The sequence below is a fragment of the Coloeus monedula genome (assembly GCF_965178545.1).
Source record: "Coloeus monedula genome assembly, chromosome: 10".
NCBI classification, from domain to species: Eukaryota; Metazoa; Chordata; class Aves; order Passeriformes; family Corvidae; genus Coloeus; species Coloeus monedula.
In genome coordinates this window covers 343496-369087 of record NC_138790.1, presented here as the reverse complement: position 1 = coordinate 369087, position 25592 = coordinate 343496, and the positions used below count along the sequence as shown (strand labels likewise).

General features: G+C 47.2%; 1 protein-coding gene across 1 annotated transcript in view; it reads left to right on the top strand.

Moving 5' to 3' along the window:
• Positions 1 to 25592, top strand: part of INPP5D (inositol polyphosphate-5-phosphatase D) — a gene marked incomplete at its 5' end in the record, with an annotated part of 54980 nt that overhangs the window by 10338 nt on the left and 19050 nt on the right. The window contains 5 exons of the mRNA XM_082288260.1: positions 17837 to 17987; positions 20085 to 20256; positions 20658 to 20798; positions 24657 to 24744; positions 25442 to 25522. Of these exons, the coding sequence (XP_082144386.1) occupies positions 17837 to 17987; positions 20085 to 20256; positions 20658 to 20798; positions 24657 to 24744; positions 25442 to 25522 (633 nt within the window). The remainder of the gene's footprint in view (positions 1 to 17836; positions 17988 to 20084; positions 20257 to 20657; positions 20799 to 24656; positions 24745 to 25441; positions 25523 to 25592) is intronic.

Below are 25592 nucleotides of genomic sequence, written 5' to 3'. Positions count from 1 at the left end.
AGCTGGTGCAACCTCCCCTTGAGCCCTGTGGGCAGTTTCAGGTACCACAATATAAAAAAGACATGAAACTATTGGAGAGTGCCCAGAGGAGGCCATGAAGATGGTGAAGGGTCTGGAGAGGTGTGGCTGAGGGCACTTGGTTTGTTCGGCTGGAGCAGAGGAGACTGCGGGGAGACTCATTGCCGTTACGACTTCCTTGTGAGGGGAAGAGCAGGGGCAGGTACTGATCTCTTCACTCTGGTGACCAGTGGCAGGGCCCGAGGGAATGGCTGGAGCTGTGTTAGGGGAGGGTTGGGTTGGATATCAGGCAGAGGTTCTTCCCCCAGAGGGTGGTGGGGCACTGAACAGGCTCCCCAGGGAATGGTCATGGCTCCAAGGCTGCCAGAGCTCCAGGAGTGTTTGGACAATGCTCCCAGGCACAGGGTGGGGTGTCTGTGCAGGGCCAGGAGTTGGACTTGATGATCCTGTGAGTCCCTTCCAGCTCGGCATATTCCATGGTTCTCTGGTTCTATAATCGTGTGCTGTCGCCTGTGCTGTGTGGCAGAGTCTGGCCTCAGCCTGAGGAAGACGCAGCCTCACGGTGCTTTCCTGTGGGCGTGACCTGGTGCTTGACCAGGTTTGGTTTTTCTTCTTGTGTTACCCTCAAGTCTGCTCTTCCATTCATGCTGCCAGCTGAGCTCTTGCTTCAGGTCAGGTCCTGTCTTGAAATGTTGTGGGCTGCTAAGGATAGAGGCTCCAGCCACCCACAGTGCCTTAAATGCTACTTATATCTTTTGTCTGCCCCAGAGGAGAGGGCAGAAATAGAGCTTGCCTGGAGCAGAAGTAGGAACCACTTTATATTTTTGAGCAAAATGGAAATTTTTTTTTTTTTAAAAATCGCTTTCATGTGAAATGTTTCATTTTGATTTTCAACTTTTCAGAAGTGATCAGTGTTACCAGGATGTTGAAGAAAAGCGTTGTTTCGGATGGAAAAACTGGATCACCCTTTTGAAAAAGTCCAGATAAGCAATTTTGAACTTGTCACCTGTCTTCGTTTGAAAAACAGGTGTCTGCCAAAGAAGGCAGGAACCTCCCTTGGAATGGAAAATTTGACCCCCTTCCCCCCAAATTATTATAACTTGGAATTAAGGGGCTTTCAGGCAATGATATGGGAAAAGGAATAACAGCTCTTTATGAATATATACATACATATTTATATATAAACCAAGCCAACCCAACAGCACCGGCAGCACCAAGGCGCAGCAGCAGAGCCCAGCGCCGCCGCTGCTGGAGCGCTCTCCCCTCGCTGCAGCTCCGCTCGCGGCCGCCAGGGGCGCTGGTGGCTCCCGGCCGGGCGGGGCGGCTGCGGGGACTCCCCGCGCCTGCAGGGGGCGCTGTGCCGCGAGCTCGCCCGCCTCTCCCCTCACAGGGTAATGGCGGCTCGGCCGGCGGGAGGGATGGAAAAGGGGCTTCCTTTACCAGCCCCCGGGGCAGCCGGACCCGGTGCCCCTCCGGACGGCGAAATGGGCTGCAGCAGGAACCTTGGAGCGGTGGCTGGAACGGCAGAGATGAGCAGGCCCCCAGGGGCAGCGAATTGAAGTGTAGCACTAAGCCCCAAGCAGTGGCAGAGGCAGAAGCAGCGGAAGGTCCTGGCAGGCGCTGGGTGTCGGGCTAAAGTGTAGCAAAAAACCCAAAGCAGCAGCAGAAAACAGCCGGGGCTGTGCAGCGGCAGCTGAGCTCCCGAAAGCAGCTGGGAGATGCTCCCTCGGAGTGGGGAGGTGTTTTCACCTGAGGCACCTGAGTAGATGGTGAGGGTCCTTCTCAGTGAGATCGGGTGTTGCAAAGGTCCCAGTTCAACAGCCGCTCTTATGAGCAGACGCTCACCCACGGTAAGGAGGAAGCAGTAAAGGACGGAATTCCGTGGTGGCAGCAAATTCTCTCCACAGCAACAGCAGCACCATCTGCCCTCTGGTCCCGAGACCAAGAGAGAGCGAGGAGCTGAACTCAACCCCTCACCCCCAGCCAAAATCTCGCAGTATCTCTGCACTTCCGAAGAGAAACCCCCTGAGCTAAGAGACTGCAGCCAGCTGCACTCTTCGTCCTCCTCCTTGGCTACATCTTTTATCTCTCTTAACTATCATCATTATCATCTCTTAGGCAACAAATGGGGGGAAATTCCCTGAGAGAAAGAAAAAAATAAAAGGAAAAATCCTAACCTCCACCATCACCTTTTCTTTATAGGGGGAACGGGTGTTGAACAAAGACTGTGCCTTCCATAGCACATGCTCTAAGCTCCTTCATTTTTTTAATAACTTTTTTTTTTGCTTTGAGCAAAACTGTTTGGCCAACTCCAGAGTCTTTTGGATTACCTTGTGAGAAGGGATCACGAAAAGCTGCCTTCTTCTCATGCTGTATAAAAGACTGTATTACAGTAAGGAAAACATTAGTGTTTTTAAACTTACAGCCTGTGTTTTTCTTTCCTCTTCCCCTCCCTGGGCTGTCCTAGCTACCCAGCTCTTTGACAGAAGGCAGTGGTGTGTGTGCATCTTCCTGCTCCCTGCTCCGTGGGGAAACATGGGAAATGTTCATTTTGCAGCTCTAGTGCCAAATCATCGTTCCTGTGTGCATGAGCACTCCTTGCATTTGTGCTGAAATCCACTATTTTTAAAAACTTCTTACATTTATACTTACTACCTGTTGCAAAGGGAGGGCCTGACCCTTTTTTCTTGTGGGTTTTGCTGACTTCGGTGAAAATGACAGATACCCTGGCAGCACTGTTTTACAGTGAGTGATCATATAGCTTTTTTTTTTTTTTTCTGGTAATTTTCTCCTAGTCCAACATGGGGTTTTGTGCAACAGGAAACAAATGGTGCTATGTGAGCAGTTAGAAAGCAGGCCAGCAGCTGTGACTCACTGTGCCAACTGACACTAAATGCAGATCACCAGTGTGCTCTGCGGCTCCCAGCAGATAGGAGAAGCCCTGAATACTGTATAGTGTTTTCTGCTGAAACCTCACTCCCCAGTGCACTTCTAGAAACACATTTTTTTGGAATCATCTTGATTTATACACAGGTTCACTAAATATGCCAGAACAAACAAAATTCTGTCTACTGGGGTGAGCAAGATGTACAAGGCGAGGGCCGCCTGTCACGTCACTGTTGGCAGGATTGTGCCTGCCCCTCAGCAGGATTTGTTCTGGCTTGTGGTTATGAGTCCTGCAGGGTGGAGCTGGGGCAGAGGCCCCATCCGGTGTGCAAACCCACTCTGGAGCACAGGCTACTGTCCTGCCACCAACACCTGGTAAGAGCTCTGAGTTCAGCTCAGTTCCTGCATTCGTGTCACTGCTGCTGTCACCAACGCCAGAGACACTGTCTGCCTGTGCCATATGCAGTACCAAGTTCATTGTCAGCCCTGTGCAGAGAGATGAAAGTTTTTGTTGTTCTCTTTGTTGCTGCACTGTAATCTCAGTGTGCTGTACTGCTCTGGCACGTGGCCACAAAAAAGTTTTCTGGAAAAGGACTTCGTGATTTGCTGTGGATTTTGCTAATCTATCTGTATCTGAGCAAGACCTTTCTACTAGGAAATTGCTCTGATGCTGGTTTCATTGGGTGATAAAGCAAAGTAAAACACTTCACGTGAGGCTCAGCCATCCACCACTTACAGCTTCTGTCACAGCTCTGCAAGGGGTTTGTACCTGCTCAACTATGATGGCACAACCTCGTAAGCTCCAGGGAAGACAGGGCAGGCACAGCTCTGCCCAAAATGCCACTTGCAGGTTGCACAGAGGCTGTCTCAAGAAAAGATAGTGAGGAGAATGGAACAGATTTCACCTGAGTTTGTTCTTGCTGCAGAAAACTCACTGTGCTCGTGGGACTCTGTTGGCACTGCAGGGCTGAGAGATAATCAGGGTGCTCACTTTTCTTGAATAGAAAGAAGGGACAAGTGAACAACCAGACAATATTTATAAGAAATATATTGAAACATGGTTAGAGCAGCACATTTCTAGTATGTCCAAAACCATAATTTAATTATATTACGCTTCTTTTTATGACCAAAAATTTTAGATATTCAAATTTGAATATTTGTCAATATAATTTAACGTTGATTTAAATCAGTTTGTAAAGCACTTTGCATGTAGGACTGAAAATAATTTACAATCAGGGCTTAGCAAAATCCATATATTTCATGTTTCTACAAACTATCCAAATCTGTTTATACAAGGAAAATGTTTTTTCCACTCTTGCATCTGACGCAGGAATGAACTTAATGCACTACACAGGTTTTGGAAAGCTGAAAGAAGCAGCATTTAATAAGAGAACTAGGTATTTCCTGAAACATGCACATTCCTGCTACTGAATCTCTCAGTATACAAAATTCTTCATACAAACAAACCATGTCCAGCTTTTGTGTAGTTTGAACCCTTCCAGAATGTTTCCAGTTTCCTGAAATATATATTAAAAAAAATTCAGAGAATATGGTTTAAATAAAATTAAAGTGATATTATTTTGTTTTTCAAGATTCAAAATATGTAATCAGGTTTTTGGAAACTAATGCATGCCATGATGTGAAATCCCTTTTCCTTTTATCTGGATGTGCGAGCAGATAAAATCTCTCTCCAAACAGTGAAATGCAAATGAATGTCATCAATTTCTTTTGCTGTTTGCTCTCCAGTAAGTGTGTTATGTCATAAAGCCTTCATCACACTCCAACAATTGAAAATTGCAAATAGCAAATCCTCACTGAAGGTACAAAGCAGCTTCCAGGAGCTGCAAAATCTTCCCAGATTGAGAAGAAAAGGATTAGGACAGTTATACAGGAAGCAGTTTAACAAGTACTGTTTTAGAAGAGTAATTGTTTCACCTGTTATCCTTTGGAAAGGCTCTGACCACCCAAAATCACATACCCAGCAGCTCTTTCCCACCCCACTGGATCTTCCCACCTTCCCCCCCCCCACGATCAGCTACAAGAGCTCAGGCGTACAAACAATCGAATTACAAACATGTATAACCCTGAGATAAACCCCTGGGACACACCCACCTCAATGTCTCCTGGACTAGCAAAAGGAAAATTTCCCTGAAATTTTGAAACTCTTGTGGCAGATGACAAAAAACAATTGAAAACTTATGTAACCAATGTTATCAACAAGAAAATACTCTCATTTTGCAGTAATTTGGTGGATATTAGCTTTAATGTTATCAGTCACATATTGTTCAATCCATTTGATTGTCTTATCCTTTATATATTTTATATTACCAAAGACTTCTGATGAAGCTTCATAACTCAATTTCAGGTAGTCAGGGAGACAATAGATTATTTCCCTCTCAGCTGTGTGGTAATGAAAGGCTGTGTTCTATTGCTTCTGTGATTTGAGGGATGATGGGTCACAGAGGAAAATGCTCATTTACAGGCAAGTCTTGAGTTGTTTTCTCAAAGAAAGAGAAGTTATTTTATTGTTGGTGCTGTATGAGGCTTTTTGTCCCGATCATTTAAAATAGGAACGAGTCTTGGAAAACACTGATTTGTTTACAAGGAGTCTTATAGCAAATGTCGTCGTCACTAAAAAATTGTTTCCACACTTGCTAATGACAGGGCAATGCCCTTTCTTCTTCAGAGATCTGCCTTGATTTGCTGATAAGGTGAGTCATTGCAGGCTGCATCCCTCTCCACGAAGACATGGAACTCATCCAGCACATCACAAGTGACACTTAGGTTCCAGTTAGATCTCGTTCCCTCAGTCTGCACTGCACCTGTGGAGAATGGGACCAGTAAATCCTACATGGGCTTTAGCTTATTGCTGACATAAATGTAAAATATAAAGATACAATCACCTTTGAATATCAACTGGAAGTATTGTCCTGGTTGCACTTGTTTTAGGTAAACGAGGTCTGCTTCACCAGTACTCTTCAAATTTACCTTTTGGTGGTTGAAGTTATTACAGCCTTTAAATGAAATTTAGCATCCTTGACTTTTCAGATTGCTGTATAAACACATGCAAGGCTTGATTTCAAATGACAAAATAGTTTAGGGAAATGAAACAGACTTTAGCAAAGATAGCTCAGATTCAGTTGTTTCAGTCCCTCTGAAAGAATGAAGTCACAATGCAGCTTTTGGTTGTTCCCAGACCTTTGCCCCGCTGTTCTGACATCTTATGTCTTCAGTTTGTGCTTCTCTTGGAGTTTTCAGTCTTGGTTCTCCTCTGAAAGTCTAAACTGGTTGCGGTCTGTTCCATCCCAGGGTTCTGAAGCTGTCCCTCTGCAGTATTTTAAAAGCCAACACGCAGCACATCTGGGTTCAGCAAACCCCATGGGCAAAGGATGGTGAAGCTCGCTGTGGGCTGGGGTTGCTTTCTGTTAGCAGACTAGTAAGCCTGAGTAAAAATTTCCAGGTAACTCTGCATTAAGCCTTATTCTCCAAAATTTGACAGGGCTGTAGTGACCTGTGCTGTTTAACAGCCTTAGTATCAAGTGTTCCTTGTGATCGGACATGGCAGGAGCCACAGGCAGGCACTGGTCACTCACAGAGACACTGGGTAGCCTATTGTCGTTGTACATTCCTGTGCATGCAAACCCACAAACCTGAGTCCAATTTTAGGGGGGAAAGTGTAACAAAAAAAGTGTAATATCCACTATTTTTATTCCAGAAGTGCGGTTCAGGGGAGAACATAAAAGGAGAGGGTTTGAAGGGTATTTTTTTTCTGGTTTTAGTTTTGTGGTTAGTTTTGCTAAATGCTCCTTCAGGCTGTGTTCTGTTATCTGTCCGGTCAGCAGCTATGGCTCAGGGCTTCCAACTGATTGAGTGAGGGTTTGCAGTAACTGAATGAAATAAGGGACAGCCTCTTGAAAGAAAGGACAAGTGGTCACCCTTAGTGTCACAAAAATAGAAATCAGTTGCTGTAGCTAAAGCCTGAGAAATTTTGCAGACTGAAGACGGGAAATTGTAACACTAAGGTGCCGACCCTTACTGTGCATTGCTCAGGGGTTTGAATTATGCAAACCTAGAAAATGATGCAGTTCAATGTGGTGCATGCAACTGCTTCCCATGCATGTTCTGCCTGCATTGCTTTGCTTCAGCAGCATATCTTCAATAAATACTACCTCTTCAATCTTGGATTTTCTCTTTCCCACTGGATAGTTTATGTAATTTATGCATAATTAGTGCTTGGTGATGGTTGAAACTGGGATTCATTCAGCTGAGAGGACAGTAGGGAAAGCAGACAGCTGATTATGGATCCTCCACTGTCTGCTGCACAGGTTGGAGAAGAACCCCAGGAACTTAGTGTAAGACTGATGTGAGCTGAGGGATCCTGCCCAGCTGTGCAGGCAGATCCATTGTGAGCATGTCTTCACCTGTTTCAGGAGAAACTCTTTCTCCTAGGACTTCAAACATCACACATGGTTGCCTGGGTATGTATTGATCACCTTCTACAGAGGGAAAAGCTGAAGGGAGCTTGGGAATTTCCACAAGAAGCAAGTAACCTGCAATAGTTCTCCCAGCCCAGCTACTGTCAGCAGAGAACACTGACAGAATCACAACGATGACCTCCACTAAGTGCTTTCAGAAACAATGACTGTGGTACATTTGCTGCCTTGGGTGCCTTGATAGCTCTTGGAGGCCCATGTTTTCAAGCTTGTCTTGGTAAGCACTAGAGCTAGATACTTTATGAAGAAATGAAAACGGAAATTTTCATTTGACTTCAAGTGTTGAAGCTCTTCAGTGGAAAACCAAAAAGCACAAGGCTTGTGATAAAATTACAAAAGTTCTTAGAAGTAGTGTACTCCAAAACTTTTACTTAAATTCCACCCACACACTACAGAAGTGCTAAAAACATTGCATCAGATCCTCATGGATCTGCAGTCCTTGCTCATTCATCATCAACTCATCTGACTTGCACCCTGTAGCTAAATTTAATACCAGTCCTTCATGTTCCGTCATGGAACTGTACTGTTACTTGCTTTTTGTTGATGTAAATCTTATTTATTATAACACAGAGAAATGCTGAAAGGGTTGTTTGCTCAGCAGGTTTCTCTTGGTGCTACAAGCTGAATCATTGTGTGCTGTATTGGCAAAATCTTTTGAAGGCCAGAGTTCGAATGGTTTATTTAGTGTGGAGAACTATCCCAAGTACATGGTCTTGGTGCTTTCTAGAATTGTTTGGTGTTCTTCCTGGCTTCTACATAACTATATGTCATGGTTTGACACTGGCCCAACACCAGGCCCCCACAAAAGTCACTCGCTCACCCTCCCCTGCTGCAGCTGGGCAGAGGAGGGAAAAAGAAATTAATGAAGGGTCCATGAGTTGAGATAAGGACCAGGAGAAAACACTTCAAGGGCAAAACAGGCTCAACCTAAAGTTGCAAACTGAATTTATTACTAACAGAGTCAGTGGAGGATAATGAGAAGTAAAATAAGCCCCTAAAACACCTTTTCTTCCCCCAACCCCTTTCTCCTTCCCACTGACAGCAGCGCAGGGAGTCAGGGCACGGGGGTTTGGTCAGCTCATCACCCGAGTTTTTCTTCCGCTGCTCCGGGAGAGGAGTCCTTCCCCTGCTGCACCATGGGGTCCCTCCCACGGGAGATAGTTCTCCATGAACTTCTCCAGTGTGGGTCCACTCCCACAAGCAGCAGTCCTGCTAAACCTGCTGCCATGTGAGCCCCTCCCACGGGCACAAGTCCTCCCAAAACTGCTGTGCCGTGGGTCTGTCTTCCATGGGGTGCAGTCCTCCAAGGACAGGCTGTCCCAGCCGGGAAGCAAGGACCTCTCTCCGCCAGATCTCCCACTGGATCACAGCCTCCTCCAGGCATCCACCCACTCTGGCATGGACACCTCCCCCAGGGGCTGTGGGTGGATCTCTGCATCCCCGTGGATCCCCAGGGCCACGGGTGGATCTCTGCATCCCCCGGGGATCCCCAGGGGCTGTGGGTGGATCTCTGCGTCCCCATGGAGCCCCAGGGCCACGGGTGGATCTCTGCATCCCCCGGGGATCCCCAGGGGCTGTGGGTGGATCTCTGCATCCCCATGGAGCCCCAGGGCTGCGGGTGGATCTCTGCATCCCCGTGGATCCCCAGGGGCTGTGGGTGGATCTCTGCATCCCCTGTGGAAACACAGCTGCTTCACCAAGCTTTTCACCATGGCCTGCAGAGGAACCTTGGCTCCAGCACCTGGAGCACCTCCTCCCCCTCCTTCTCCACTGACCTTGGTGTTGCCATGTTGTTGTTCCTCACATGTTCTCACCTCCTCCTCTTCTCTGGCTAGAAAAAACTGTGTGCCTTTTGTTTTGATTTTCTTCTTAAATCTGTTATCACAGAGGCATTACCAATATCTCCAATTGGCCCAGCTTTGGCCAGTGCCATGTCCATCTTCAGAGCCATCAGGGATTGGCTCTGCCGGACATGGTGGAAGCTTCCAGCAGCTTCTCACAGAAGCCACCTCTGTGGCCCCCCCGCTACCAAAAACCAGGCTGTACAAAACCAATGCGCTATATTAGTTGGATATTTGGCAATTAACATAATTTTTATGTGAACCACGGAGTGCTGGAACAGAGTGGAATGGGGTCTTTAAGTAGGATCTGAGTACATTATTTTTATGATCTATGTCTTTATTGTGTGTGGAGAATGTCAATTCAAAAGACTTCTACAGATCCTTTGCTTTCCAGAGCTTCTAATACGTTTTTATTTAGGATGTAGAATTTTAGCAAGGAACTGGAGATAAAAATCTGGCAGCCAATTATAGTCTACTGAGAACTCCTTTCAATATTGCTTTCCTCCATCAGACTCTCCTAATTTGCAAGTGTCCCAATTCTGCCATGGGAGCACTGCCTACCTGTGAACACAACCAGTTTTCGGGCTGCCAGAAAAAAGCCTGGATGGGATCACAGAGGGGAAAACTTGCAGGGCCAGAAGAGATCAACAGTGGCAGATATGAGAGTCAGGATCTTTTTTAGGATTAACTGCAACTGGGCTCACATTCCACACAGAGAACATGTTAAGCATTTGAAACCAAGAATGCATTGTGTTTCTCAAGTCCTTTCCGTGACACCGCACATAGGAAAGAGTAAGATGGCCTTTCCCAAAATTGGAAACCTTCAGCATTCCCATTTTTTTATAAAGTTTAATAAGAATGTATTTGTGATGCAGCGTGAGTAATTAATACAGAGTCTCCTAAGTCAGTATCATGCTTAGAGAAATGGAGCTTGTGGTGGTAAGTACTGGCATCCATCAGCTGCACTGGAAGAACAGAGGGAGTTTTATAGGATTGACAATACAGTAATTTTTTTCTTTTTCCTTTTTTAACTCAGATTTTTTTTGATGCCTGATTTTCAGCCAGGATCACAAGCTAGAAGTAATATGTACTTGGTTGTTATTAAATTGTAATTCCTTGTTTCCTTCCATGAATCATGTCTTTCAGAAATTCTGAAACCCTCTTTCCCAGAACTCTCCGAATTCCATGATTTTCACCCAAAGTCTTAAATGTAAAAGTTCACTGTAGCAAAAGTAACATGGATTAGCAAACTTGAATATCAGGACCAAACCAAATGTAGAGTAAGACAAAAAGCCTCCATCATCTCTCACCTTGGAGGAGACAGGGATTGTTCGCCTTCCATTCCCTCCAACATTATTCAAGCTGTGTGCCTTATAACTGCACTTACACTGTGCTATTCTCCCCAGAATTTGTATGACTTTTTTCCAAGTGAGGAAGTGCTGCTCTGGCCCTCCACCACCATCGTCTGCCTATGTTCCCTGGATTCCTCCCCTTACCTCTTCTCTCATGCTTACTTCCCTGGCAAAGGCCCTCTTGCTGAGCTTTATCCAGCAGCAGAACTCCCTTGCCAGCTCACAAGTTCCCACCTCTTATTAAAGTTCATTTCTTTATTGACCCTCCAGGTCACAGGAGCTGTCTTTTTCTCAGCCACAAACTTGCTTCTCTCCCTTTGTGCTCCTAGGTAGGTCCATTTCTTCCAAGTCCCAGGTGTAGCATTCAAATTAGAGTACATTTCTGGGTGGCTTATATTTTGGAAAGTAGCTGTTTCTCCCAGCTGTGATTCCTGTCTATGATCCCATTTTTGTGAAAAGCTCCTGAAACTTCTTAGCACAAGATTTGATCTAAAAATAAGGCAAGTTTGCTAACAAAACAAAACTGAAACAGCCAGGTTGCTATAAAATGCTTTTTAAAATAATTTACCAGGAATTTCTCAGCTCTTAGGTTCACTTCTTTTGTGAAATACAAAAAACTTGCCTACATGGAGAGCCAAAAGTCAATTTAAAAATGCCACCTATACTTCCTATCTAACAGACAGTCTTGAAGACAACTTTTTTCCAAACCTCAAAACATAAATTTTTATTTCAAATCTAAAAGGAGAAAAGTTCCTGCCAGCCTTTCTCACCACAGTAGAATTGACCTGATTTACAGCTTCCGTTTAAGCTGGTGGGTATTACAAGAATTTTGTAACTTGGAGAATTTATTGCCTGTTACTGAAATGCCTATGTATGTGTTTAAATACCTGTTTTAAGGCACTCTAGTTAGAAAAGATTGGCCTCAAGCAATATAACCAGATGATCAGTTTCCTAGTTCCTCCTTGTGCCTTGGCACAGGAAAGGAAAGCATTTCCTCTTCCTTTTGAGGGCCCCAGACTTCCTGTGCCATCTATTTATACAATTGTTGTAATGAACCCCAAGTTAACCACTTCCTCTCCTAGTTTAGCTTAGGCTTTACATCTTTTTACTTCATGTCTTTATACTCCACTTGCAACTTCTCTTAAAAGTCATGTTCAGAGCTGCTCCTCACTAAACCCACATTTGGAATGCCTTTGGCAAGGAGTTCTCCTGGCCAGATGGCATTACTTGGATACACCAGATACGAAGGAAGACCAGACTATCACAGCCATATAAAAACCTGTTGAAAAGTTCAGATGGTTGGATTTGGAAAGGGGGTCACAAGATTTAACCAAAGTCTAGTGATTAAAGGCATTAGTTGTACCTGTTCTCATTAAATGAGCAGCCTAGAAGCCAGTTCATCAAGAAGACAAGAGCAAGTTGTAGCTAGTTGTGCTCAACTATTGCACAGTGAGCATACAGAGGATTGGAGGGCATTGAAAACTGGAAGGACATGCAGAACTGGGGGCAGGCTCTGGGGAACAGGAGACAGCAAGACATCCTGTGGGAAAGAAGGTTCACAGCCAAAAGGGCTGGAGTCAGAAGTGGAAGGTCTGAAAGTTGTGGTTTGAGTTCCAGTTGAAATGGCAGGGCTGGTGGTGACAAGCATGGTCAATGTTCAGCTTTACCCATGCTCTTCAAGGGTTCTGGATCTGGATAAAGGGCAGGATCTGGATAAAGGTAGCTGGCAGATTTGCAGAGGGCTCCCCATAGTCACAGAGTTCGGGGTGGCGGGAGGTCTTGCAGGTGTCTGAGCTCAGCGTTGCCCTGGTTTTGGGCTGAGGCAGGATCAGACACTCGCTAGCTGGCTGTGATGAGTGCCTGGGTGCACGGCACTGCTGTCCCTCGGGGACTTGCAGCACCTCTGGTTGCCATCTTCTTTAGAAGAGAATTTAAAACTTGTAAGACTGCTGCTGTGACATCTCCTGGCTGTCCCTTTGCCAGACCATACCAGTCCCTTTCTTCTGAGCTTTCTGTGTGAATCCCATTTTCCAACTCCTCAGTTGGAAATTTTCCTTGGGACTTTCTATGGTACATGTTCCATAAGAATTGGTGCCCCAAGCTGGCCACAGCAGTCCAGCTAAAGCCCTATGGAACTAAGTACAGCAGAAGAATTTCTTCGGCATCTCATACGATGCTCGCAGTAATAGATCTTGGAGCAACTTCTGCTTTGGATGCAGCTTCCCACTATAAAATTGCTGCTCAGTCTCTGATTCACTGTTCTCCAGGCTCCTGTGTACAACTCTGCTGTTTTGTGGGCTGTTCCATAAATTGCGTATGTTCACTAGGTGTTTCCTTTCCATATGTTGTGGCTGCCAACAGCACAAAGCCAAGGTACCAGTGGGGGATGCTGGAGGAATCCCTATGGAAGGAGAGCCTGCCCTCCACGCCTCTCCGGTGTCGCGTGAGGCCTGTGAGCACATTTCTGGGGATGTGGTGTGTTGCCGTGGAGATGACACTTGCCATCCACGTTTATAATGACTTGAAACAATTCACTTCGCAATTAAAACAAGATCTATCCTGTGATAACCCTGAGGAAACAGTTAGTTACTAAATGCAGGCAGGGGGGCGGGAAGTGGATTTCATTGTTGGCTCTGCTGGGGTGGCTCCAGCTTGCTCCGTGCTGCCCTGTCCTGCTCCGGTTTGTTCACAGTGCCTTGTTCTGCCTCTGCTTCCTGTCTCAAAATCCAGAATAAGTTCGTGTAAAGTTTAGGCTGCATTTTGCCTCACTTCTGCCACCCAGTGCAGTTGTCTTGAGGACGCTTATTAATAGTTTACCATCAATCCCGTTTTTGGTAGCGTGCTCCGCAACCATCTGCAACCTAACTCAATGCCAGAACTTCACTATCCACCACCACTTTTCCTTCCCCACCTATAAACCTTTGCCACAAGTTCAAGTGTGAAGAAAGCAGATGTCCCATATTTGTGCTGCTTTCCTCACTTGCTGGCAGAGACCAAGTCTCAGGGAGGTCATCTGGCAACCTGTGCACTCACAGCAACACTACTGAACCAGACTTTCTGTGTTCAACTGATGCTGCTCAGGCATCATCCCTGCAGTCCCGGGCAGTGCTGGCTGGAAACACACCACAGCCTAAGCCATGGTCCTATTGCTCTGTGGCTGGGAGCCATTGTATTTGGAGGGGCTCACACAGCACAGGTGTTATCTGAGTGCCTCGAACTTGTGTGCCAAGCAACGTGACTGTTGTCTGTCATGCAAGCTTTGTTCTCATCTCTTCCCCAAGGGGAGAAGCAAGTGCAACAAAGTCTTGCTTTTACTGTTCTCTCTCCCATTTCAAACAATGTACAGTGTTTGCTGGGCCTCTGTGCAAAGGGAGGCCGTGCAAAGCAGGGTGTCCTGCTCTCTTGTGGGGAGTGGGGATGTTTGGGGGGTGTTTGAACTGGGAGGAGTTCATTTCATAGTGCAGGCAAAAGGCAGAGAGGGCTGCTGGGCACAGCTGCATGTTGGAGGGGCACAGCCCTTCCCACACACTTCCTCTGTTGAGGTTCTTACAAATAATAACAATTATAATACAAAAGAAAATGAATGAGAATAAGCCAGTGATTTTGCTTTCAGACTCTCATGATAGCTGAGCTGATGTGCAGCAAGGTGGTGCCTCTGCCTTTTGTGGTGTGGGGAAGGACCCTTGAGCTCCCCCACCATGGGTGTACGCTGAGCAGGTTTGAGGCTGCCCATCCTTCCCTCTGTGCTTGGCCAGGCTGGTCAGAGCTCCTGACCCTGCCAGTTCCCCATTTTCTTATTTCAGCTCTCACTATCTCTGTGCAGCTGCATGTTCAGTTCTGTGCTGGATTCTGTCTTAAAATATGAAATGCTATCCTTTATTGTACTGTGTGCCGTGGGGAGTTGGTCCTTTTTCTCCAGGCTGGACTTGGGGAAGGTGGGCTATCAGAGGAGCTGGCACTGCTGGGATGGAGGCTGCTTCTTTTTGGGAATGAGCATCTGGATTCAGATGTGTGCAAAGCCCAGCTCCTCAACATGGCCACAAATTCCAGTTATCCTTGAGAGAGGAGAAGGGAGGCTTCATCAAGAAAGGTGGCTGGGGGCAGTGGGCCAACTTAATAGAGTAGAAAGGGTGTGTAACAACAGAGCCTCTCTGCTCATGTGTGCACCCAGCCAGGCTGCATGAGAGCTAGGGCTGATGGCCATGCCACGGAATTTGAGCTGGAACACAGGCTTCGGACTATGCAGTGTTAGAGGAAGGAGGCCTGTTGCAAAATGCTCCTTCCTCTGCTTACCACAGAGACCAGGATGGTTTCAGAGACTGAAATATCCTCGGCAGTAGAAAGTGCTAATTCAGCCTTTCCTACCACTTCTATCGAGACTCCGTTTGGCCTTAAAAGAACTGTTCAGGGCAGTCTGTCTTCCTGCAGGCACCCTGGCAGAGCAGGAGCTGAGGGGCAGAACAAGGCTCAGAAGACAGTGTTCGGGCACTGAGGGTGGCAGGGATGCTGTGCAGGGGCAGGATAGGGGCCTTCAGGCACAGTCAAGGGAGACCTGGGGAAGCAGGCAGGTGGTAAAGTAGCAAAGGAAAGTGCAAAGGAGTTTGAAGATTATTTTGGAAAGAGGAGGAGCAGAGTAGGCTGCAGTAATTCAAGAGGTGAGAGAGCACTGACAGCAAAGCTTTCCTCCTACAGGGGTGCACATGGCAAATCCTGATCCTGTTTGTCCTTGGTGTTTTTTAGGGTCTCTGTGTGTGCTCTGATGGGGCTGATGCCTTTTCCCAGGTGCCTTTTGGGGTAGCTTAGGGCAAAGCAAGCCACCCCAAGCCTTGTCACTCATGAGCTCCAGCCCATCTTTGGGGGCTGCAGATGGGCAGAAGGCAGCCCAGGCAGGGTAATCCAGAGGGTGAAGTGTGGGTAACACTGCCATGGGCAGGGCACAGAGGCTGAGCATGCTGCCATCCCACCACCAGAGCCACTAACAGTGCCCTCTGGGCTGCTCGGGGGCTGCTGGTCAGTGAATAATCACAAAAATGGATTTCAGAGCAGAAGAAGGTACTGCATGGAAGATGAACAGAGAAGCATGGAAGACTGAACTGTTCCAGGTCTGTTCCAGTGCAGCACTGTGACTTCAGGATCCTTCCATATGATGGATTAGAGCCGTTTTTTCCTTGATGGTTTTCCCTGATTACCAGCCTTCACACTTGGCACCAAAAAGCAGAAGAGTCTGGGAAGACCCAGACACTATTTGCATTAATTGGTGTAAATGAGAAGTCATTCCGAATGTACAGAGCCTGTGCTGCTCTAGCAGAGCAGGATTTGGCCTACACTGGTTAGAATCATAAGAAGTTTTAACCAGTGATTTATTTCAACATCTCTGGCCTCACAAAAATATAATCCAATGTTTGCCCAAGCATCGCCTTCATGCTGAATATGATGTTTTCCAGTGTCTGAGAATAATAAGTCTTGTCAAATACGGGAGTATTTATGTGGAAGACAGAAAAGGAGGCTGTACAGGCAGAGCTCTCAGAAACATCACCCATGTTTGTTGTGAAAATATGTCTTGCTGAGCCTTTAAAGACATGCAGGTGTAGCTAAAAATGAAAGGTATTTTTGATGGCAGGCCTGAGGGCACTGACGACTTCAAATACAGTTCACTATTGAAAGCACTGTCCTAATTTCTGGCCTGAGATTTTATTCTTTAGGAAAAGTTAAAAAGAAATCTTGTTGCTGGGACTCACTGAAGACATTTTCCTGGGTTCTGCTTGCTGTGTTTTTTGCTCACATCTCACCTGTTTAATTTCTTGGATTTTCTACATTTGCCTTTCAAACAAAAAAGTTCATAGAATAAGAAACTGAGCAAAGACAAATGGCAAGTAAATAAGCTTGTTCAAACATGTATTGAAACTTTGTGTGTGTTACTTTTTACAGGCAATCATTGCAATCCCAAAATAAATTTAAATACCCTGCCTGTTAGTCAGAGGGAGAATGGCTGTGTAACAAGTTATGTCAAATTGGAGGCACAGCTTTAATTCCTTACTAATTAACCATGTTTCCTATGCAAAATCTAGTTTTATCCATGCAAAACAATGCCAGTTAAGCCTGCCACTGGGGTGATCAGGTCTTCCCTCAGATTGCCCAGTTATGAACAGTTTCCGGTGTTGCTCTTTTAAGTCAAGAACAACAGCCTTGTGAGGATGGAAAACAACTGCTCTCCACCATTCTGCCGCCACTTCTTGATCTTTTATGGCAGGTGTAGACAGGGCCTTCTTGGGTTGGTTTCTGTGGGAAAACCTTTTGTCCAGAAGGAGTACCCTGCCAGGAAGAGGGTATCAGATCTTTGGCTGTGTGTTGCTGTAGCCATGGGATTGGATGGCACTTCAGTGCAGTTTGGGAGGTGAGACAAGGTCCTTTCCCTTGGTCAGAAGGTCTGTGCTGAGCCATGAGACACCGTGTCTGTCTTTGGTAGGGTCTGTGGTTGAAGCAATGGGGCAGAGCTGCAGGGATCACAGCTGTTCCTGTGCTAATGTGTGGATATAATTGCACTGAAGCTTTGGCTCTGAAGACCTCTAAAACCTTATCCCTGTGTTTGGTCTCTATGGGTAACCATTTGCTGAGATTAGTGGCCAGGGTGTGCTCGAGATGGGTTCGGTCACAGTTAGAATTCAGCTGGTACACACAGGGTCATGCCGTGCATGTTCGCAGTCCTCACCACTCTCTAAACCTCCCTCCCAAAATTTCTGTGTGGAGCAGGACCTTTTTTCATTTGAATCCATTTCTCAGCCTTTGAATCCTGGAAGGCATGCTAACATCTGGATTTAGCCATGTTTACCTTGCAATTTCACAGAAAAATTCTTCCTGGATACCACAAAATATAACATAGTCTAGGGGCTTTGTGCTCAGTAAGAGACAATGCAAAGATTAATCTGGGAGAAATATTTGGTTTTTACATCTTCCTTTGCTGTGAAGCCAAGCACCCTGAACCCAGTGAGAGAGCTCTTCTGTTTGGCTTCAGTGAGTCTTTGAGGTTGGCGTCTGTGCTGACTCTGGCTGGAACGTGTGAGCTTATCTGTTCTGTTTGCTCTGCACAGAGCCTGTGGTCAGATGGGCCGCAAGAGCAGGGCTGGTTCTCTCTGGGCAGCAGCAGTGGCTTTTTCCTCTCTCTATGACTTTGTTTTTCCTTCTTCAAGGGGCATTGTTTCTCTGGTAGGAAATCCCAGGCCATGACTGCCTCTGTGTTTTGTTTCAGGCATCAGAGGGCGTTCCTGTGAAGTATTTTCAGAACCTGGAGGAACTGATAGAATATTACAAGAAGGAGAACATGGGTCTGGTATGGCACCTCAAATATCCAGTGCCGCGAGAAGAGGAGGAGGCTGCTGATGAACTGGAGGAGGACACTGGTAAGAAACTCATGATGTGACTTGGTGATTGAGACCCTTGGCTCATACCTCTTGACTGGAAATATACAGTGCAGGCAGGAGATTAGAACATGTGCCAAAAAATGGAGCAGAGCATAGAGAGGCCTGAGCTGGCGAGGCCCTGAAGCAGTGAACCCTCATGTCTCCTGAGGTACTGCACCTGGAGCATCAGCTTAGCTCACCTGAGGGAATACACTGAGACCCTCTGTGGAAGAATACTGCATCTGGTGTGTGGGTGGGTAATCTGGTGTCCTTATCTGGAGTCCAACTGTTTATGTCCAGCCATCTCCCAAACCTCTGCACCCTCTCCTTGTCCTGCATCTGTAGGGCCCCTCTCAAAACAGAGATGCTCCCTTGGGGCTTGGAGCACATCCCTCTGCAGTGCTACGCAGCAGCTGAGGGGCATCTGAAACCCCCTCAGCTGCTCTGCTCTAGGGGACATTTCTGACAGTCCTAAGCAGAGGGCTTGGCTCCAGCAGTGGCAGACAGTCTAACTCCATGTACAGAGACAGGTGTATGATGAAGAGATGTGATTGGCATCATCCCGACTATTTTATATGAATGCCACTGTGGGTTCCTGACACTCACTGGTCTTGGATCATTCCTTGGATTTTTCCTGGATCACCCCTTGGATCTGCCATTGTTCTCCCAGAGGAAGGTCATGTCCACAGAGCCATCCTTCCTGTCCTGTCTGAGCCTGTGTGGAAATGATGAGCACTGCAATCAAACTTGTCTGAAGGACACAGTCCCTGGGACAGACAGACAGGCCCTGTGCACTAGGGCAGATTGATGTGCCTGTGCAACCCAGTGTCTGGGTAACCCTTTGATGGAACCCACTGTATATCTACCAGGAGCTGGAAGATTTTGGTACGCAATTTTCCCGAAGAAACAGAACAAAATTTTGCAAAGCTGCTCAGGAAAGATGTTCCTGGGTTTTGGCCAGTTGTACTGAGTTTCCAGCTCCTGAGGAGGGAACCACAGCAAAAATAATACAGAGAGAGGCAAGCAGCAGGGAATCAAGTTCTAGCCAAGCCTAAGAACCTTCAGATGAAGAGAGATTAGCACTGGGTCTGGGTTGCTCATGTACAGAATTTAGTTTTGTTAAGGTACTTTATGCCATCATGCTGGAGCCATGTAGGGCCTACAGATGTCTGGCCATCTTAGATGTGAAACTGCAGAGGTGGAAGATGAGTACCCTGCAGATTAACCACCCATGGCTCAGTGTTTCAGTGTCTCTGAATCACAGCACTGGCCCAGGAGCAGCGGGTCAGTCCTGGGGGTCATTTTGTAATGCAGATTCCACCATTAGGAAATAACCAAACAAAACCTCACAACTCAACCAGCTACATACAACACGTGTAACAAAGCGTTGGAGCAATTGGTATGAAAAGAAAAGTAACCATAGCTGGGATCAGCGGAGATGAACCCACTCTTCTCCTAGGAGAAGGCGATATGCTGAGCAGCAGGATGACACAGCAGGAAACCCCTTTTTCCTTCCAACTCAATGCCCACAACACAAGGCAGGATATTCAGCCCCTATGCACTGGGTCATGGGGTCTATTTTCTCCATCTGTGTTTGCTTACTTTAGCTGTTCACTTCTTTCCATTAGCAGCTTCTGATGCTCCTTCCATCATGTCCCTCCATCCATTCTACCTCAATAGCAGATCCCCATGATAATGGGAATGATGTGGGTGAGGTACAGCTATGTTCTCTAAGCATTATGTTCAACTTAACTAATTAACCTTCATAGCTGCTGTGCAGATGGGACAGTCAAAACTGGCTGGGGTAGAGTACACTGCCAGGCAGAGGCAGAGGCAGAGGCATGCGCTGCCTGCACATGAGGTCCAAGCCTGACACTTCATCCCACTGCTCTCACACCACTGCATCCCTAGAAACGCAGTTGGGCCAGTGCTGAGCCCTGAGCTTCCCAGCTCTGAGATCCCTCCACAGACCCTTCAGAAGGGATGGCTTCTGCAAGGGCTGCCCCTGCAGGGTGGGCTCTGCCCTGCCTGGGGTGAGGGACAGGAGGTCCAATTTCCCTGCTGGAATGACTGTGCCTTTCCTTTCCTCCTTGCTAGACCTGGTACCCACACCTCCTATCCTGCCCCCACGCAACATCCTCATGGCACTGCCAAGCAGTGAGACAAAGGAGGTCTCTTCTCTCCCTGAAAACTCACGGGTGGCAGATGTGAATAAACTGTCCCTTTCTGAGACACTACTCCAGCGACTGCAGTACCAGGACACAAGCAGGTAAGGAAGGGCAAGTGACAGGGCTGCAGAACCAGCCTTCAGCCCAGTTCTGTGCTCACTGGGCCTCTGTGTTTGGGACAGCTGAGTATCTGTTTGATTCAACAAAATTACTCCTCATTTATACTACCAAATAAAGAACAGAATCAGATCAACAGTGCATTGGCTGCTCTTTACAGTCCAGCTGTTGTCTAGAAAAAATACATTTCTGAATTATTAAAATCACCCATTTACTTTCTCTGTCGAGGTATAGTTTTCTAATATAAAGGATGAGTAATATCTGAGAGAACATGGTTTATTAGCCATGTGCCTAAACAGTGGGAATTTCAGAAAAATAAGAAAGCTGTTTGATATTTGGGAGTAGAGAGAAGAGCTGGCTTTTGACCTGTCTGTTTCCTTCACAGTGTTTCTGACGAGCATCTTAAACTCATCCAGGATTACCTGCGAGTTCACATCATCAGTGACTTTGAGATCGTGCAGACTGGCTCAAGCAGTCTTCCTCAACTGAAGAAATTGCTTACAGCTCTTTGCAAAGGACTCTTCAGGTAACTAGAAGCTGGTTTTCAGAGTACAATGCCATAACATTGTAGTCTAACAATGGTTCCATGTGCATGCGTTCAGAACTCTCATTTCTGGCATCGGAAATTGGCTTGCCCTCAAAACCAGTATATTTAGATCTCATGACCTGTGATTCTGGTCCAAAGATGTGAAATCTATTTAGAAGAGACAGCTCTGACAATCAAGTTTCCTTGTAGGTGGTTTCAGTCAACGGAGTATTATCTTTTATGCTGTGTTTAGAAAGAAACAAAACAAAAAATGCACTAACCGATTAAGTGCATAATTTGGTAATGCATAAATGACACCCACAGGATTGTCAAGCACAAGCCATTTATGGAAACAAGCACATATTGGTGTATAACTAGATTTTAAACACTGATTTTCCTTCCCACTAATGCGTTGTGAACTTGGAGTGATTCCACTGGTGTTGGTGAAGGCCAGCTCAAATGAAAAAAAGGAACAAGCCTAGACTCTTGACTCTACAAATTTTGCCTTTCCTGTTTATAGACCTTCCATGTCCCAAATAAAAAAACTCTGACAGGGAACTAGAACATTGCAGAGCTCCCTCTTTCTCTGGTGGAAGGATGTTATTTCCCCCTTGCTGATTGTAAGCAAAGGGATCAGCCTGCACTTGTGCAGAGCTCTTGGAGCACTCTGTGGCAGAGGGTGCATATTTCCACACTTCTCTCCATGGCTTGCCATAACCTTCTCTCTGGTGTATGCAGAGGTGAGACTGGTTGTGCTGCTGGCCTGATCCTGTTCTCCTAGAAGCCAGCTGCCCACAGACAAGCCCCTGGGAGGACTGAGGGGGTTTTGTTCCAAGAGCTGCCCTTCTGCACCCTGCCTGAGCGTTTTGCTTCTCTACGCCCATGGGAGGGGAGACCCAGGTAGCCAGCTAAGAATAAACCCAAACAATGGAAACTCAAATTGAATGAAATCACAAGTGAGAGTCTTGTGTTACTAAAATACCTCCAGTGCTGATGTTGTGATGATGTTTGGCTTCTCCCATTTCCAACTTCTTATTCTACTTCAGCTTATCTGGGTTTCACAACCCTACTCCTCATAAATGCAGGTGGAGAGATGAAAGAAAGGAGATGCAACAAGGACATAATTCCCTCAAATGCCAGGACATCTTTAACATTTCCAGATATTCTGTAGGATTTCTGGTGGCTGGACATTGCAAAGTAACATGCTAGTGCAGAGCTGGGTGAGTCCTGCTGCTGGTAGAAGCCTGCTGAGCATAGGTCATGCTTGGTTTGAAAGACAGGTGTCTGCCAAGGAAGGTGGGAACCTCCCTTGGAATGGAAAATATGACCCCCTTCCCTCTGAATTATTATAACTTTGAAATTTAGGAGCTTTCAGGCAAAGATATGGGAAAAGGAAAAACAGTTCTTTACCGGTATGTGTATGTATAACAAGGCAAGCAAACAACAACAACGGCAGTGACAACAAACAAGAGCAGCAAGCCCAGTGAACGGGCTCTTCCCGCTGCTGGAGCGCTCTCCCCTCGCTGCAGCTCCGCTCGCGGCCGCCAGGGGCGCTGGTGGCTCCCGGCCGGGCGGGGCGGCTGCGGGGACTCCCCGCGCCTGCAGGGGGCGCTGTGCCGCGAGCTCGCCCGCCTCTCTCCACACGGCAGTGGTGGAAGGGCTCGGCAGAAGGGATGGAAAAGGGGCTTCCTTCCCCAACCCCCGGGGCCGCCGGACCCGGTGCCCCTCCGGACGGCGAAAGGAGCTGTAGCGGTAACTTCGGAGTAGCAAGCTGGGAAGGCAGGGGTGAGCAAAATCCCGGGGTGGTAGATGAGATGTATCAGAAACTCGGCAGCTGTAGCTGCCTCCCGGCAGGGCAGGGGGTGCGAGTTACAGTGTAGCAAATAAACATAGGAGCAGTGGAAAAAAAAGCGACGGGGCCGGCCAGTGGCAGCCCGGCTCCTGAGCGGGGCAATGAAAAGCTCCGTGGGAGGGGAAAAGGCCCGGGATCCCAACTTTTCCCCTGAGGCACCTGAGCAGATGGTGAAGGGTCCTTTGGTGAGGTAGGGTCCAGTGCAACGGCCGCTCCCACGAGCAGAGCTGCACTCACGGTAGAAGAAAGGCAGCAGGAGACGGAACCCCGCAGTGGTGGTGAATTCTCCCCACAGCGACTGCAGCCTCCTTCCCATCCGAATGCCGAGAAAGCAAGAGAGCGCTAGGAGCTGCACTCAACCCCTTTTCCCCAGCCCAATTCTTGTGGTATCTCTGCTCTTCCACAAGAAACCCCTAGCTAAGAGGGCAGCCAGCCCCACCCTTCTGGGGGAAACTTTTTTGTCTCTCTTAAGTACCCGGTCGTTATTGCCTCTTAGCAACAAAAAATGGGAAAAAATTCTCTAAGAGAAAGGAGCGAAAGAAGAACTCCTAAACCCCAACAAGCTTTTAAGGTAGCTTTTCAAGCACTTGTGATACCAGCACTTGTGCAACTGAATGTGGACACGCAGGCTTCTGAAACTTCAATAAAGATCACTAAAGGTATTTATACTGTCAAGAGAAGAAAACAAAAGAAGTTACAAGTGTAATTAAAACCACCCTGTGGTTTTGCTGAGCTTGAACACCCACAGGAGCTCTTCCTCCTCCTCACACGCAGCCTACACTTTGCACTGTGAACAGAGGGCAATCTTCCCATAGGAAATCACTCCTGAGTTGCTTCAAACAGCTGCTGCTGTGTTTTTAAGAGATGGCCTGTGCATCACAATAAATATCCTTTCACTCTTCTCAAACTAAACTTCACCCAGTGTTCCTGCAACTGCTTGCAGCCTCCTGGGGTCTGACTCCATGGCTGCAGAAATCAATGGCACTCTTGGTGGCAAGTCTTTCAGACTGAAATGTCAAATATGAATGCTTAATTTAGGCAATTAGTCATCCTTGGTTCAGCACCTAGACAAATATCCAATCTTCAGGCAGGCACGCTTTTGCTTTGGAGCACTTTCCCTAACAAAGATGGAATAAAATCCCATCCATTCGGACTTAGGAAAGTGAGGGAAATCATTAATATCCACCATTGACTAGACACAGTGCGAGCATAGTGCTGCTTGCCACCATCACCTTCCTTTTGACCTGTGCTCCCTGGCTGCTCTTTCCGTGATAAGTCTTGTCATTATCAGCACGCAGCTTCTGTGCCAAATTCACGTTTTGACAAATGAGCATCCTGTGGAATCTCATAGGGAAGCGCTGGAGGAATCTCATTGTTACCCATAAACGATTCTGCTCAGGAGATCAAGGGCTGCCTCTTCCACCCCCTTGCTGCGCTCGGCCCCTCTTTGTCATGTGAAATGAAATATCTAAGAATTAGTTTCCTTTTTGCACAGAGTCCCCAGCATTGTCTCTAGCACTGTCCCCAGCAACCTCAGCAGCTGCACAGGCCCTGTACAGAACCGAGCTGCTCCCACGGCTGCAAGCATTCAGAGGCACCTGACTGTGGTGGGCTCTGAGGCATTTGAGTGCACTTCTACGAGTTGGCATAGTTCGGTTGATGCTGCTTGTACACCGCATCTTCAGGTTTGGCCCACACTGGGATACCTTTCCGGGGAGATTTAGGAAGTCAGAACCTCCAAAGCAAAACCAGAGGAGCAGCCAGTATGGCCATGTTCCAGCTTTGCAAGGCAAAGTCAGCTGCCTGATTCACACTGTCCTGTAGACCGTGTCACCAAGCAGCTGGGATTTGCTCCCATCACCCATCCCACAGCTCATGGGCACATGGCGAGGGCAGGCCCAGTGTGGACGTGTGCCCATTGTCTCCTCTGTGTGGTTTTGTCTGACTGCGAACGGACCCAGGGAGCTGGCCACAGCCTTAGACCTGTGCCGTGTCTGTATTCACAGTGAGGCCTCGAGGACTCTCCCATCTCTGGAGTCCATCCAGAAGGTGTTTGAGCAGCAGCTGCACCCCAGTATCCACCAGCGCTCCCAGGTAAGGGAGGTGGGAAGAGCAGGACAGGTATGTGGGTGGCTGTCAGCGGGGGCAGGGATGGCTCTGGTGCGCAGCAATGGCCAGTGGGGTGCAGGTGGGCACACACCACTTCTGTTCTCTTTAGCCTCTTTCTGCACAGTGCAGAGGGCACAAAGTGAGTTCTATCCTGCAGTTTCTCTTATCTCATAGCCCACTCCACCTGCTCCCCCTTCCTGTCCTAGAGGAAAGTGCCACCAACTGCTTGAGGACTCCCACCTCCCCATCCTCCCTCAGAATGTGGGCTGGCATTGCACACTTCTTTTTGCATAAACCTCATTCTAGGATGTTTCACTGCCAAATCCTTCCTTATCCCAAACCCACTTAAGTCCACATGACTTTCCTCTCCCTGCCAGAAAACCAAAAGTCCAGGATTTCTGTATGTTGAGCCCCAGGCCTGGTCATGCAAACTTGCTCCCAGAAGCAAGCTGACTCCTTTGCATTGCCAGCTGCCTCGACCCTATGGAACAGGTTTGTAGATTTGTCCTTCCACCCTCCCACACTTCTGCATGTTCTGTGCTCTTGTGCTGCCCATTACAGATCAGAGTGCTGCTCCTTGCTCTGTGTGAGGTGTTCCTGGGACTGCACTCCAGGCCATGCTCTGTTGGCTTGGTAATCACCCATCTCCCTCTCTCTTTTTGTTCCTGTGCTGTGGTTTCAGATGCTTGGTGAAGCAAGTCCAGTCAATATTGTATTGAAACTCAACCAGCTGATTTCTTTGCTGTCTTCTATTGAAGAAAAGGTAGTGTTTCCAAGCTATTTTATATCATCTTCTTACCATCTTTTGCCTCAAGTTATATTCCTTGTTCATC